Genomic DNA, 16504 nt, shown 5'->3' on the forward strand with positions numbered 1-16504 from the left:
CATGTTAGTTAATATGTTTTGTAATTATGATATTAATGATGGTTAATTGTTGTTTAGAATAAACAGTATGCTAATTATGTGCTTGTTTTTATTTTATGACGATAACATGATAGTTAGTAGAGGTGGCAAATGGGTCATTCGGTCGGGCATGGGTCGGGTCAGTTCGGGTTTGTAAGCATTTCGGATCGGGTCGGGTCATTTCAGGTTTCGGGTCATTTTTGGGTGACCTTTTGTCAGGTCACTTCGGGTCGGGTCATTTTCGGGTATGGGTCATTTTGGGTCAGGTCGCTTTCGGGTTAATGGCTAAAACACTTTAATTAGTACTATTTTGATTACGAAACACTATATTGAAAATTTAACTATTTATATAGGATGATTCTAACAAATGAAACTCTATTTTGTGTAAATAACATTAATTTGACTTAGTACTTGTCGTTTCGGGTCATTTTGGGTCACTTTAAATCATTTTGGATCGGGTCAATTATGGGTCGGGTCATTTCAGGCCGGGTCATTTTGGGTCGGGTCAACATTGGGTCAATCAAGTTTCAGGTGGGGTCTGGGTCGGGTCAGGTCAGTTCGGGTTTCGGGTCATATCGGGTCCGGCAAGTTCGGGTCATTTTCGGGTCTCGGTTTAGCCTTCTCGGGTCGGGTCAGCTTTGCTAGGTCTAATAGTTAGAATAATTGCATGTTCACTTTATAAAATGAAACAATTTGTTAATTGCACGACGATAACATGTTTTAAATTAATTAAAATGAAATTTTAGTTAGTTTAATTCGTTCTCACATGTCTCATATTTTGTTTTAATTTTAATTATGAAATAATTAGATTAATTCACATGTTAGACTTGTTTTATTTGATTAATGATGCATGTATGTTATTTGTATCATTTATCATTGTAAAGTCATAAACTTGACCAAATTAATATGTAGGATGCATGTTAAATGAAATAGACATTCATAGGTCATACAAAACCCGACATAGGACAATTTAAATGAATTTCTTTCAATAATTTAAATGAATTCATCTTTTCTTATGACGATTTCTCGCTAGTTGAATTGCGCATGCTTAGCATCCGATTCATTACACTCGATGACTAGAATAGTCAACGTTGACCACATGTTTTGGCCGTGTGATGCCTCGGCCTTCGTGCCAATTTTGGTTTGTTTTTTTTGTTTTATTTAGTTATTGCGGTTTCATTTCAATTGTTATTGTAATTTAATCGTTGTAATTTTGTAATTAATTCAAGCAATGTAATTTGTACTTTAAATATGGGTCTTGTAAGTCCTCTATTAAGTCAAAATGATTTTACAAAACCTTTGCTTTAGTTGGTTAAATCGAAGTATTTAATCAATTAAATCGAAGTGAGTGCGCAAAACGATGATGAAGCTAAGGACGAAGTCCTATGTAAGCCGTGGCCTCATCATTGGCACGTTTTTTAAGGCCCGAGTAGGCGTTTTTCAAGGACGAGAATTGTCTGGATTATAATAGTTAGTTCCCCAACGGCTCCCCCATTCCCATCTCAGCCATGCTTGTGAATGCTTGTTAGTATAGTTCAAATCAACCTCACATGCTAAATCACTTGGACAAAGTAGATTAGATGCATTAAACGATTAGAAACCAAGCTCACATGTTAGGATCAAAATGGTGTTTTGCATTCTTTTACAACGAATCATAGTCTTATCCAACTAGCCATCGTAGTACTTAGTAGAGGCCGTTATTGTAACGGGCTGGGGTGGGTGTTTTATTAACGATCTTCCCATCACGTACTTTCAACAACGAATTCAAATCTCGCTTTCAAAATGGTTTCCAAATTTCCTTAAATTTGGTGGTGACTCCAAACGATTTTCAAACTCGTGGATTGCGATCAAATCCCCACATCCACAAGTATGAAGGCAATCACATGCAAATTTAGATCGATCTAGGAGAATTTTTAGACCTGTAATTTTTTTTAAAACTGTAACTTTTTTTTAGGAAGAACTGTAATTATTTAACCTTTGCCGTCATTTGGATAACCTGACAAGTTTTAATACAAGGTAAATCAAATCATCCAACTATTTAAATGAAGAACTTCATTCATCATTGTACACTCTACCCGGCCAATGACATTACCCATTTTATTTATTTGTGTCATATATTTCACATAGTTTTCTACATATTTGCATCATAAATTCTTAACTATGCGAGTTTTAAAAGTAAACTTTGAAATAAATATATATTAAGTATTTTACTTGCCATCTAAGTGTGTGCATACTTAGATTTTTAGAGTTGTGGAGCAATCCAAAGCTCATCCACTACTTTGCGGAATATTTCGAGCAACGTAAATTCCAACTTTTTTGTTTCCAAAGGCTTAGGAGTCTCGGTGGGATTAAATCACTCCTCCAACATTGCATCCCAAGTTACCTCACATTTACAAGTACGAATGAAATTGAACTTGGAGCCCTTATTTCAGTCAAAGAGTATGTACATTCAAGGTTACCCTCATACAATCACAAATATGATCCTATAATTTCTAGGACTTTGAATTTATTGCATTGGGAAATTCTTCACGCACTAAAACTTTGAAGACATGGTTTCTCATTAAGTTAGAGAAGATTAATATCACTACAAGTAAATTACTACTCCCTCTTTGACTTAATGAGAGATCGTTTTTTCAAATACCACTTTTACCCCTAATTAATGAATTAATCCGTATATTTCACCTCTTACACCTTAATATCGCCTTTTATAACTAGGGGTGGGCATAATCCGGTCCGGACCGGAATCTACCGGACTGGAACCGGAATTAAAAATTCCGATCCGGTCCCCGGTCCAACATTTTTAAAGACTCCGGTTTCCGGTCCGGTCTTGGACCGGAAAAATCGGAATTATTGTATTTTTTTATTTTATTTTTAAATATTATATAAAAAAACAAGTGTACGGTAATTTAATCCGATCGAAACGGTTCATTCTGGTCCAACCGGTCCGATTTTTTGAACCGAAATTTGAAAAAGAGGGTATGTAAAAATAATTCTGGTCCAACCGGTCCGGTTTCCAATCCATGGTTTTTTGGATTCCAGTTCCGGTCCGGTTCAGACCGGTGCCCAGCTCTATTTGTAACAGTCTACATCTTTATCTCTTATATGAAATAAATATATTAGCTTGGATCTATATATATTTAAATGTGTTTATATAAGATAATTTAATTGGTAAAGTCACAAAATTAGATATAAATTTATATTCGATTAACATCATATTTACCGTATGCTCTCCTCCCTAAAAAAACATTAAAAAATGCAGGATCCCTATAAGGCAAGTATGTATTAGTGAGCATTTGTCCAATTTGGGAGAGAAGTACTACGAGTAGCTAACGAGCTAACCTTAGTATGTCAGGGTGCGTAATTTTGCCAACATTTAGTGAATTATAAATGTATTCGGATGAGTAATTTTGTCAACTTAAAGTTAGGGTTCCCATCGGGCCTCTTTGACCCTGTTCTTTTCAGCTTAATTTCACCACTTATTCAGCTCACTCAGTTCAGTTAATCTCCGCCTATTTCAGCTCAATTCATCTGAGCAGATTTCAATTCAATTAAGTTGCTACAACTCACTTAAGCTCAATTCAGTTCAGTTCAACTTCATTCAGCCCAAAAGAACAGAAGAATGGAGCATTTGTTGATGGGAGTTGACAATTGTATTGGTTATTTTATAACTTAACGTTTAACGGTAGTTCAACAAACAAAATATTACAAATGGCCCGGGCATCGCCCGGGCATCAAATCTAGTATATTATTAAAGGAAGCTTTTTTCGAGCGATTACAAAGAGTTCAATTTTCTCGAAATACTCTCGAGTCTCCAACTCTTTCAGAAGTCTAATGCTTAACAGCTCCCTCATACAAGGTAAGAATTGGAAAAGAGTTATTAGGAGTCTTATATTCCGTAGCTTACGAAGTATATAAATAGGAGTACACCTTCCCCCCTACTATGTGCATCTTTATTAGAGTCACCGTGTTTAGTCAAGTATTTTTTTTTTTTCATGTTAATATTAGATTGTCACTAATACTGATTTATTTACATGATTTTTCGTGTAGTATAGTCAACTGATCTATTTTTATCCGTCACTATTATTTGTACTTTATACTTTATTATTGTTATTTACTAATTCCATGACTTTTTTATGTTCAGGTGTTATTGGCAAAGTAAATACAATATCGGTATTGAACCTGTTTGGTATATGGAGTATGGGCATATAATGATAGAGATGAACACTTTCTTTTTTTTATAGATTTTAATGTGCATTGTGATGCGTGTCATTTATATGATGTTTTACACCTCATTTTACACGCATTTCAGAGCTCATTTATGTAGTTTATGCTACTATTCTCCCCATTTCCGTCTACTTTCGTGTTTTTGTACATTATTGCAGAAATGTGAAGAATCCAGCAGAAATCAAGCTAAATCCGTCCTCGAGTACTTTGCATTACATTTGACGTGAAGTATCTACTCAAGAAACAAACTTGATGCGCATATCGAGGCCCGAAAGACTAATTAACGAAGTTTTTGAAGCCAAGTACCAGCTACTCCAGTCGATCGACTGACCTCCATGGTTGATCGACTAGAGCACGAAGATCAGAGGCCCTTGTTCAGCACAGACCAGTCGATCGACTGCCTTGCATGGTCGATCGACCATAATACGAGCTGATGCGCAAATTAAAGAAATAGAACGAGAATTCCATAGCCCATTGTATATTAGGTTTAGGAATAAGTGTTACGTTATATTCCTATATAACGTAACCTGATATGAGGAAGGAATCATCCAGTTTTTGATCCAGTTTTCATTAAGTTTTAGTTTATCTTTAATAATTAGGTTTCTTAAGAATATTATTCGTTCATCAATAAAGTTTCTGTTTTGCATTCGGTTTTGATCTTTCCTTTACAATTCCTCTATATGGTATTCTTCTGTCCCATTATTCAGTTTTATTGCTTTCATTCGTAGTATAGAATTGCTAGATTAGTTTCCCGAAGCCGAAATTATCGTTTTATGTTATTTGTTTGTTTAATTATTTCAATCATGAATTCAGTAGTTTTATTCCTTAATCTTAATGTTGTTTTCATTATAGTCATGAGTAGCTAAATACCCTGTGCTAGGATGTAGAGAATCTGTAGAAGTAGGCGGCATTAGAATAGTAGACAGAAATCGCGCCATGGTCGATCGACTGGGTTCCCTGGTCGATCGACTAGCCACGTGAGATTAGCTTCGTTTTAATTAATTTAATTGCTATGTTTGACGAATCGAGTGCACGCGACTAGTTGAATGTTTAGGAATTGACCGACCCAATAAAGATCGAAAGATAGGGAAGGGAGATAGCCTACCTAATTAAGACGACTAAATTAATAAGATCGAGAGATGAGTTAATTTAGCCTTTTTAGTCAGTTTTCAGGACGGAAGTTAGTATTAGTGATATTAGGGACCTGTAGCGGGATTGAAAGATTCTACCTGTAAGAATGGACCGAGAGGACTTCTTATTTCCCGTCTCACGTGTTTGTTTTAGACTTACCTAGTACATTGCCGCCGAAACTATAGTGAACCGACCATCTTAGCACCCTTTTAATATTTGTTTTCATCTTTTAGTTTAGTTTACTTTTCATTTGTTGCCATTAGTTACAGACCAAATCAAATCAAACCCCCACATTTGTTACCCTGGACTTAAATTAGACAACTAATAATTGCATCGCCTCCCTGTGGTTCAACCCTGTTACCACTAGCTTCTATTAGTTTTAATAGGTATTATAAATATTATCTTTGGTGCACACAACGACAGGCATCAAATTTTGGCGCCGTTGCCGGGGAGGCAATTGTTTAAAATTTTTAGTTGTTTCTATTTTTAGTCTTTCTATTAGTTTAAGGGACATCTGTTCCTTAAACTATTCTCATATTCTACTTGTAGTTTCTTCTTATGCGCAGGTCACAGGGTGGTGAATTACTATCGTTCAATCCTGAGATTGACTTTGCGTGAGTTGAGACGATCATCTAGAGTATTGCCGACAGAGGAAGAGCTGAGTACTCTGTCTAGTTACTATGAGAACGAGCTTTTTGAGGAGGATCCACCTTCGTCACCTATTTCTACTTCTTCAGCTGAGACCGTCACATCTCCAGACATGGCTGAAGAAGCGAGTATAGCCAGTCACTCTGAGCCGACAGCTGAGAATCTCTATAAGGGATTCGCACTACCTGGGACGGATAGAAAATTCGAGCCGAAACCGTCTTATATCAACTTGGTTGAGAGAAACCAATTTGGGGGAGCTGTAAATGAAGATGCAGCCAAACATATGGAGACATTCATTGATTACTGCTGTTCCATACCCCCACCAACCGGTGTGACCCAGGACCAGGTGAAGGAAACCATGTTCATATTCTCACTTCGTGATGCTGCAAGGAAGTGGTACAGAGACCTGGATCGAGCTGCTAACGGGATCACTGATTGGAAGTCGCTGGCCCTGGCATTCTACAAGAAATATTTCTCTGCCTCGAAGACAAATGCCATTAGAGCTCAGATCACGAGCTTTAAACAGGGTCCGGATGAGAATTTTCATGAGGCATGGGTCCGTTTCAAGAAGCTGGTGCGAACTATTCCGCACCATGGGTTTGAGAAGTGGAGCCTATGCAATCAATTTTATAATGGGCTTTATGACGATCAGAGGGCTATCTTGGATGCGGCAGCAAAGGGTAGATTCCAGGAGAATGTTGGAGAGACTAAGGGGTTAAAGATTATTGATGATTTGGCCACCCATAAAGCTGAGTATGGAAATTCCAGGGGAAATGAAAGGAGAAGTGCTGAATCCCCTTCTGTAGCTGCATTAGAGGCTCTCACGGCGAGATTTGATAAGTACGAATTGGGAGGAGCTTCAAAAGGAGGGATCTATCATGTGAATGCTGTTTCAGACGGTCCTTTCGTCTACAAGAGATGTGGAGGAGAAGGACATGTTTAAGACAACTGCAACATTCCCTATGAGTTTTGTGCTGCCTTTCAGCATTATAGGCAGACAAACACCTATTTTGAGCCGAATGTCCATCCGAACTTGAGGTGGAGTAGCCAAAATGTCCTAAATCCGACTCCACCTCCACAGCAGCAGCAGCCGAAGAATTATGTGCCCCCTCATAAGCAGCAGCAGCCATATCAAAAACCTCCGTATGTTCCACAGCAGCAGCAGCAGCAGTCCCAAGGTTCCGAATTTGCCGAGTTGAAAAATTTGTTGCTGAAAGAGTCTCAAGTTAGAGAGGCTGGGATGAAGATGTTAGAGAGCCAAATTGCTCAATTGGCTAGCAAGAGTGCAACTAGAGCTCCGGGGCATTTACCGTCGCAGACGGATCAAAAGGAGACCCTTAATGCTATTACTTTGAGGAGTGGGTCTACCCTTGATGGACCCACTATGGTCGAGGAAGCTACTGGAAAAGATGAGGCGGGACCAAGCAAGAAGAAGGCAGTGGCGAATAATAGCAAGAAAAAGACGATCAGCAGATATGTCAGTCGATCAACTGACATACCCAGTCGATCGACCAGTCCGCGAAGTGAAACAACTTCTGGTCCTGTAGAAGTCAGTCGGCCGACTGACCAACATGGTCGATCGACTGACAACGCTTCTGATCGTGTGTCTTTTCGTCCTCCAATGCCAAATAACTTGAGGGACCACTTGTTTCGGGGTACGACTACTCCGAAAATATTGAGGCAAGACCCAAATGCTGATGGGTCAGTCCCGGTTCCGAAATATTACCCGATGACGATTAATAGTTCATTCTTGAGATGGTCTGAAGAAGGGTCAAGCTACAACAAGGAGAAGGTAGTGGATTTTCAGCCTAAATCCACCGATGCCGGCATGCGAGACCTAGAGGAGAGGGCTAAGTTACTTCTTTCAGCCCCTTATCCAGAGAGATTGGTCCCGACGAAGGAACATGTATCGTTTAAAAATTTTGAAAATGTTATTCGTAGCTTAAACGTACAAGTTCCTTTTCTTGAATTAATTAATCAAGTGCCTGCTTACATGAAATCTATGAAGCAACTCTTATCTAAAAAGAAGTCACTTGAAACTGTGCAATCTGTCGCACTAACTGAGGAGTCATGTTCTTATCTGACCCACACTGCACCTCACAAACTAGAAGACCCAGGTAGTTTTTCAGTCCCACGTAGTATTGGCACATTTACTATTGAGATGGCCTTGTGTGACCTAGGATCCAGTATTAGTGTCATGCCTTTGAATCTTGCTAGGAAGTTGAAATTGACTAGGTTCGCAAATCCAACATGACAAAGATGATGGGTCGATCGATCTGCGGTCCAAATTATATAGGAGTCTTAGAGGACATTCCTGTGCAAATAGGAAAGTTCTTTTTCCCTGTTGACTTCGTTGTACTAGATATGCCCGAGAATGCCCACATTCCTATCATATTGGGTAGACCATTTCTGCACACTGCTGGTGCAGTTATTGATGTTGGTTCAGAGACTCTGACCTTCAAAGTGGGGAAGCACTCCATTGTCTTTGCCCAGACAACTATGAAGAAAGACCCCATGTGGCCATTAACTTGAAGTATGGTTTCCGAAAAGAAATCCTATTTTATGCTATTTGACATGCCTGTCTCTATGCCTGTTTCTGCTATAACACCTCCGCCCCAGATTGGGAGCAAATTGGAGGAAGATTCTTCTGTTTTGGATGTTGCATGAGCTGGTTTGGGGAAGGAAGAGCCGCATGTTGCTCCAGCTGTGAAGGAGCCAATCGTTCAAAGAGGCGGTCTAGGATGTCTTAGTTATGGCACTAATGAGGAGCCTGATGAGGAGTCAGCCAAAGTGACGGAGTCCGACTTAGACTTTGATGAGCCAGAAGAGGTCATTGATTGGGGAGATGCTGAAGCTGTTGATCCGTTGTGTTCTGCGGATGTTGGAGTTGAGAAGAGTGCAGCTGAGAAGATGAGCACATTAGAGGCTACCTCTTGTAGCCAAAAGCCGAGCAAGTGGGCCATTCCGTGGCCTTTCTTGATCAACTATTACGTGATTAAGACTTTACAAACATTTTATTTGCTTTCGTTAAACTTTCTTTCTATTGCTTTTGTGTGTGCGAGACTTCACATTTTAATTAGTTTGCTTAGGATTTTAAATACTTTAGACTATTGCTTTGGGTTTTGCACAAATTTTGGCGTGTCATTGTGTGTATTTGCAGGTTCTTAGACCTCGATAGCTCAATTTATTGAGCTAATTCGAAGAAATCAGAACTTACAGCAGGTATTTCAGTCGATCGACTACCTCCTATGGTCAATCGACTGAGCTGCGTCTTCCAGAAGCTTCTGTTCCTGTTCACCCTGGTCGATCGACTGGGTGATGTGGTCGATCGACCACCCTGCGCTGCTGTACCTGTTTTCGATCATTCCCCTGCTGTGTTTGGTCGATTTGCGGAGTTGAGGGAGTCTTTTCTCCACTTTATTCTCCGACTCATTTCTGTTTTCTTCCGTTTCTTTATTTTCCACATAATTTTGCGTTTAATAATTTGCTTTCTCGGATTTATGCGTGGTACTTTTGCTTCTTTTCAGGTACTTTATGGTAGCACTGCTAGCTACTGAAACCTCCTAGCTCACGCTGGTTTGGGGAGGTTTCCTTTTGCTGCGCTTAAAGTCTTGTGAGTTTCCGAGTCCTTACTTCATGTCTTATGTAGTTAATTTAACGCAAATTCCCGTTTTCCTTTTATTTCATTACATAATTTTGCACAATGGAGACATTGTGCGATTTGGTTTGGGGAAGGGTTTTGCGTTGCATTTCATTTGCTTGCATTCACGTTTACATTTTGTCTTGCATTGTTGTTTATTTTCTCTTATATATACAGAAAATTCAAAAAAAAAAATTGAAAAATTTCAAAAATGCACGTTTATTTTAGCATATAGGTTGAGTCGGAACGGTAGTATTTCAATGATGACATTGCATTTTCAGCCGTTTATGCCTAAGCCTTGCCAATTGACATGTTATTAGTAGAATCATATGCATAGTCTACGAGTTTTCGTTAATTATTTGCTGGACTTGAGACTTGACTTAGAATTTTGGCAAACTACATCATTTTCTGAGGTTTAGAGCTTATAACTGGTGTCATCTGTGACCGGTTTATCTAGATTGTGAGTAGTTACTCCTCATGAGACATGTTACATCAATTTGCATAAATATGAACTTGATCTGCTTAATACCTGTATGCGTTTGGTTTGTGGTTTGTTGACACATGTGGAAGAGGTTTCCTTTATTCATTTTGCCCATAAGCTTCACACTGCCAAAAATAGCCTTTTTGTCCCGTTACTACATCCTACACTTAGCCTGCCCTTGTCAAGCTAGTAGTTTATGTTCTTGGGATTGTTACTTCATTTTTGGTAGTTAATGCTCATTTTGAGCTGTTGGGAAAATGAAAAAGGAAGGAAAGGAAGGAAAAAACAGAATTGGAAAAGAAAAAAAGGAGAGAAGAAAAATGATTCGAAAAAAGAGAAAAAACGCATGCTGTACTGTATAATCCGGTTGATCAACTGCCCATATTGGTTGATCGACCGAAGCCCGAGGAAATGGAAATTCGAAAATCACAAGGTTGGAGTTTTGATCAGTTGGTGATTTTATTCCCATGCTTTATTATCATCATTTGGGGAATTACAATTATATCGGAGATTGTGAGATTTGTGCTTGCTATTAGCACCGTTTCGATTGAAATTTTGAGCAAGAAGTTGGATGTTGTCATAATTTGGTTCCCTTAGTTACTAGCTTGGCTTTTAACTCTGTTTTTATCCGAATTTATCTTAGCCCCTTCTTACCCATACCTCACATATTCATATTTACCTCGGCATGTGTCATGGTTATCTGTTTGGATGGAATGCATATGTACGTTTGTAGAGATTATTTTCATATTAGATTGCAGGCTTGTTCTTATAGGTCGTAGTTAGGTGAGTGTCATTACAAAATGAATTCTTTCTATCCTTACATATACTCAACTTTATTTATTGAGTGATATGAGTGACCCGTGAGAGTCTGAATTGATAAGTCTCTATAGTTGACGGTTCAGCAGTTTTTAATGACTTCATAACTCGTTTGCATGATTCATATTGCTAGTTGATTGTTAGTTGGTGCATTAAATTGGGTTAGGCTATTCGGTTGTATTTCGTTCTGAGATTGAACTCGTTCAATTAGGTTGTAGGATCGAGTCTAGTTCTTGCTTAGGGACAAGCAAGGGTTTGGTTTGGGGAAGTTTGATGCGTGTCATTTATATGATGTTTTACACCTCATTTTACACGCATTTTAGAGCTCATTTATGTAGTTTATGCTACTATTTTCCCCATTTCCGCCTACTTTTGTGTTTTTGTACATTATTGCAGAAATGTGAAGAATCCAGCGGAAAGAAAGCTAAATCCGTCCTCGAGTACTTTGCATTACATTTGACGTGAAGTATCTACTCAAGAAACAAACTTAGTGCGCATATCGAGGCCCGAAAGACTAATTCACGAAGTTTTTTAAGCCAAGTACCAGCTACTCCAGTCGATCGACTGACCTCCATGGTCGATCGACCAGAGCACGAAGATCAGAGGCCACTGCTCAAAGAGACTAGTCGATCGATCGATGCCTTGCATGGTCGATCGACCATAATCTGGTGATCAAAATTAAAGAAATAGAACGAGAATTCCAAAGCCCATTATATATTAGGTTTAGGAATAAGTGTTACGTTATATTCCTATATAACGTAACCTGACATGAGGAAGCAATCATCCAGTTTTTGATCTAGTTTTCATTAAGTTTTAGTTTATCATTAATAATTAGGTTTCTTAAGAATATTATTCGTTCATCAATAAAGTTTTTGTTTTGCATTCGGTTTTGATCTTTCCTTTAAAATTCCTCTATATGGTATTCTTCTGTCCCATTATTCAATTTTATTGGTTTCATTCGTAGTATAGAATTGCTAGATTAGTTTCCCGAAGCCGAAATTATCATTTTATGTTATTTGTTTGTTTAATTATTTCAATCATGAATTCAGTAGTCTTATTCCTTAATCTTAATGTTGTTTTCATTATAGTAATGAGTAGCTAAATACCCTGTGCTAGGATGTAGGGAATCTGTAGAAGTAGCCGGCATTAGAATAGTAGACAGAAATCGCGCCATGGTCGATCGACTGGGTTCCCTGGTCGATCGACTGGCCACGTGAGATTAGCTTCCATTTATCTAATTTAATTGCTATGTTTGACGAATCGAGTGCACGTGACTAGTTGAATGTTTAGGAATTGACCGACCCAATAAAGATCGAAAGATAGGGAAGGGAGATAGCCTACCTAATTAAGACGACTAAATTAATAAGATCGAGAGATGAGTTAGTTTAGCCTTTTTAGTCACTTTTCAGGACGGAAGTTAGTATTAGTGATATTAGGGACCTGTAGCGGGATCGAAAGATGCTACCTATAAGAATGGACCGAGAGGACTTCTTATTTCCCGTCTCACGTGTTTGTTTTAGACTTACCTAGTACATTGCCGCCGAAACTATAGTGAACCGACCATCTTAGCACCCTTTTAATATTTGTTTTCATCTTTTAGTTTACTTTACTTTTCATTTGTTGCCATTAGTTACAGACTAAATCAAATCAAACCTCCACATTTGTTACCCTGGACTTAAATTAGACAACTAATAATTGCATCGCCTCCCTGTGGTTCGACCCTGTTACCACTAGCATCTGTTAGTTTTAATAGGTAATATAAATATTATCTTTGGTGCACACAACGACAGGCATCACATAGAAAGTAAATTCTCATAATTTGCTCTATTGACAATAATTCTATTTATTCCTCCTTGCGTTGAACATGCATTTATATTAAATTTTGTTACTATTAAACTATATTGACTATAGAGACATATTGTACAATTGTACCAATTGCTACTTCGTATTTTATTTTAAGCAAACTGATAGAATAATAGTAAATAAGAATAATAGTAAATATTATGTAAATTATTTACTAGTTACTTGTTGCCTAATTTATGGGAAATTAGTTGCCTAGTTTGTTTATATTTAGCTCCTAATTAGTAGTGATTCCCTTCCTAAATAATAGGCTAACAATTGTATTTAACATCACATATGATTGCAATACAAACCATCCATTAATCTCTTTCATGGTATCAGTGATTTTCTTCTTCTAAAAATCGCTTCCACTCTTCTCTAATTATTCGTTGTTTTCAGCCGCCCTCTTCCTCTTCTCGACCTCTCGTCTCTCAGACCTCACGTCATCCAATGGCACCTGAAAACAAGACGACTTTTCACCCGGCTTTTGCCTATAATAATATTTCCAATTACATCACTGTTAAACTGGGATTAGACAATGACCAATACCCATTGTGGGTTGCCTTATTCACGGATCACACCAAACCTAACCGCGTGCTTCATCACATCGTTAAGCCAAAGAGTGGGTTGCCTAAGCCTCCCGCCACTGACGTTGAGAAAGAATTATGGAAAACCCTCGATGCGACGGTCCTTCAGTGGATTTACTCAACCGTAACCACTGATCTTTTGGAAACTATCGTTGAGACCGATACCACCTCCATGGCTACATGGCATCATCTCGCCGATATTTTCCAAGACAATAAAAAGTAGCGAGCCGTCACTCTCGAACAAGAGTTTTCTCATGTTGAAATGTCAGATTTTTCCTCGGCCTCGGCATATTGTAACCGCCTCAATTCATTAGCAGATCAGTTGAAAAATGTGGGGGCTCCGGTGTCTACTAGTAGGTTAGTTCTCCAGTTGGTCTCCGGTCTCACCGAGGCTTATCAGAATGTCGAGAGGATTATTCGTCAGCGTGACCCGCTTCCTGCCTTCTATCAAGCGCGTTCGATGTTTACACTTGAGGAGGCTAGTTTCGCTAAGCAGGCAGCCACTGGTGGTCTGTAATACCCCGTAATTTGATAAGTATTTATGAAAATAAATTATGTAATTCAAATAATTAATTAAAAAGGCATTTATATTAATAATTGCAAATAAGACGGTAATTAATAATAAAATAATGGACGAGTCGGGAAGACGGATTGAGCCGAGTAATAGGCGTGTAATATGGTAATAATGGTACTAGTATTTCTATCTTTTATAATAGTAATAATAATAGTAATTACAATAATAATTGTATTTTCTAATAATAGTAGTAAATATGAAAATTATATAGTTTCCTAATTGCTTCCTTATACCCGATGACCTACCTATATAAATAGACCTTCTTCACCATAAAACACAAATAATTCACATAAGAGAAAAAAAGAAGGAAGAAATAATCCACATCAGAGAAAAGGAGGAAGAACTAGCTAAGAGATCGTCACAAGGTAATAATATAATCGTCCCATAACATACTCACCTTAAGACTAATATAACTCTTTAAATAGACAACCATTGACTGACCCGAGACTATGACCTTGACCGTGGGACACCAGAGGTTGACCGGACCCACCGTTGACCACTTATGAACAGCTGGAAGGGGGTGTTTGAAGGGGTTGTTGTCGGGTGGTTAGGATATAAGATTTACTTATTTTACTCGGCTTTTGAACCCTTAAACGGACTCGACTTGACCTGGGTATGGTGGGGTTGAGACCTGGTGGTTGGGTCGACCTTGTTGGTGGAGTTGGAGTGGTCCAATGTGGTGTTTGGTACGGTGGGTGGCCGGATTTCGCGAAACATAGAGGAAAACAGAAGAGTCGTTGGTTGTTGTTGAAAACGTGTAATTGATGGGTGTTGGGACCTCCATAGCTCGACTAGACCTAACCAGGGGGAGGTGGAGATACAGGTGTAACCACCATGGGTCAGTGGAGACCATGGTGGTGGCCACGACTTTCATGATGGTGGTGGTAAACGTGTTGGGTTTACTTGTGTTGTAGTGTGTCGGGTTTGGGGAGGTTGTTTAGGGCATGTTTATACGGGTTGTAGGGGATGGCTGGGCTGGTGATTAGTGGTTGTTGGGATGTGTCGTGGTACAGGCTAGGAGGTAGCAGGCTTGGATGGTGGCTGCTGGTGGCGCAAGGAGGTTAGAATATGGTTGTGTCGTAGGTTGTTGTCATTGCTATTCGCTGTTATAGTGATTGGGTAGGACGTGACTGGTGTCGTAGGTGGTTGGTGGTGGTGGTGCTAAGGCACAGTGGGTGACAGTGGTGGTCTATAGTGGTGTTGGTGGTCGTGAATAATGGTTGAAACCGTGAGTTGGTATAAGTTGCGTCGGGTTCGTATAGTGTTGGTGTTGTTGGTGTTAGCTGCTAGGGCACGCTTTGGCAGCCATGTGGGGTGGTTGTTGCTGGTGGTAGGGCCGTGTCTGGGTTGTGGCCATAGGAGGCTCATGGTGGGGCAGGTGGCAGGGGTAGTGGTGTCGGGTTTTGGTATATTAACAGGTTGTTTGGGGTGAAGGTCGTGGGTGTTATTAGGTTTTTATGATGGGTTTACACGAGTTAAAGGGGGGGAGATGTTCGTGGGTTTTACTTGGGTGTAAATTGGGTTGTTTTGTCGGGTTTTAATTAAGTGTTTGGGTGTAATTAGTAGACGGGTTTTTACGTAATAATTTACACGGGAAATAATTAATATAATAAAATTATAATTGATTAAATTATAATAATGTATTGAATAGTTAATAATTGCATTATAATTATAATTATCTATAGGTGACGGACTTTTGGAACGGGTTTGTTGAAGAATATTTTTAGTATATTGCATTAATTAGATTTGCTTGTCAGGTAGGAATTTCCTACTCTACTCCGGTTTTAATATTTAGTGAACGTATATTTAATTGTGATGGTTGATGAGATTAATGTTAATATTGAGATTTATTATTGGAGAAGGAGTATTTGTGTATGCTAAGTTGTTGACTGAGCTGTATGACTGGATTGTTATTGATTATTTACGGTTGGTTATATTTGGTATGGGGAGTTGATTATTCAGTTGAGCATAACACGGAGGGTGTTACTGCCAGTTGTGCATAGCAAGCAATTGCTAATGTCAGATAGTTGAGCATAGTATGGAGGGTACTACTGCCAGCATGGTACGCAAGTGCTACTGCCAGTTGAGCATAGCATGGTGTTATGGGGGTTGTGCTACTGCCAGTGATGTAAGTGAGTTGTACGGACGAAGTGATGAGAATTTAAAGGATGACTATTTTCATTGGATTATTATTGTTGTTTAGTTTATTCCTACTCAACCTCGTGGTTTACAGTGTATTCGTGAACACATGTGATGAACCGTAACTGGGGAGCAAATTTGACAGGTATTTGAGTTAGCTGACTTGGGAGCTTATGGGAATGCGTGAGGACTTCGGCCAGTCTACCTAGAAGTCTACACCACATATTTCTTTATTCAGTTTATTTATTTCCGCTGCGATTTGTAATTAAATTATATTGAGTTTTTAGTTGGTTAATTTGTAAAGAACATGTAATCGCTAAATTTTATCTAAAGTACTTTGGTTTATTGTACTTTGTTATTCACTAGCTCGGAAAATCGAGATGGTAATAGTCCTATTTATTTGGAAA

General features: G+C 38.8%; 1 protein-coding gene across 1 annotated transcript; it reads left to right on the plus strand.

The window, feature by feature from the left end:
* The first annotated feature begins 13247 nt into the window (after positions 1-13247).
* Positions 13248-13607, plus strand: LOC141632318 (uncharacterized). Its single transcript, XM_074444875.1, has one exon. The coding sequence runs from the start codon at positions 13248-13250 to the stop codon at positions 13605-13607; it is 360 nt and encodes a 119-aa protein (XP_074300976.1).
* The last annotated feature ends 2897 nt before the right edge of the window (positions 13608-16504 follow it).

This window comes from Silene latifolia, chromosome Y, assembly GCF_048544455.1.
Source record: "Silene latifolia isolate original U9 population chromosome Y, ASM4854445v1, whole genome shotgun sequence".
NCBI lineage: Eukaryota > Viridiplantae > Streptophyta > Magnoliopsida > Caryophyllales > Caryophyllaceae > Silene > Silene latifolia.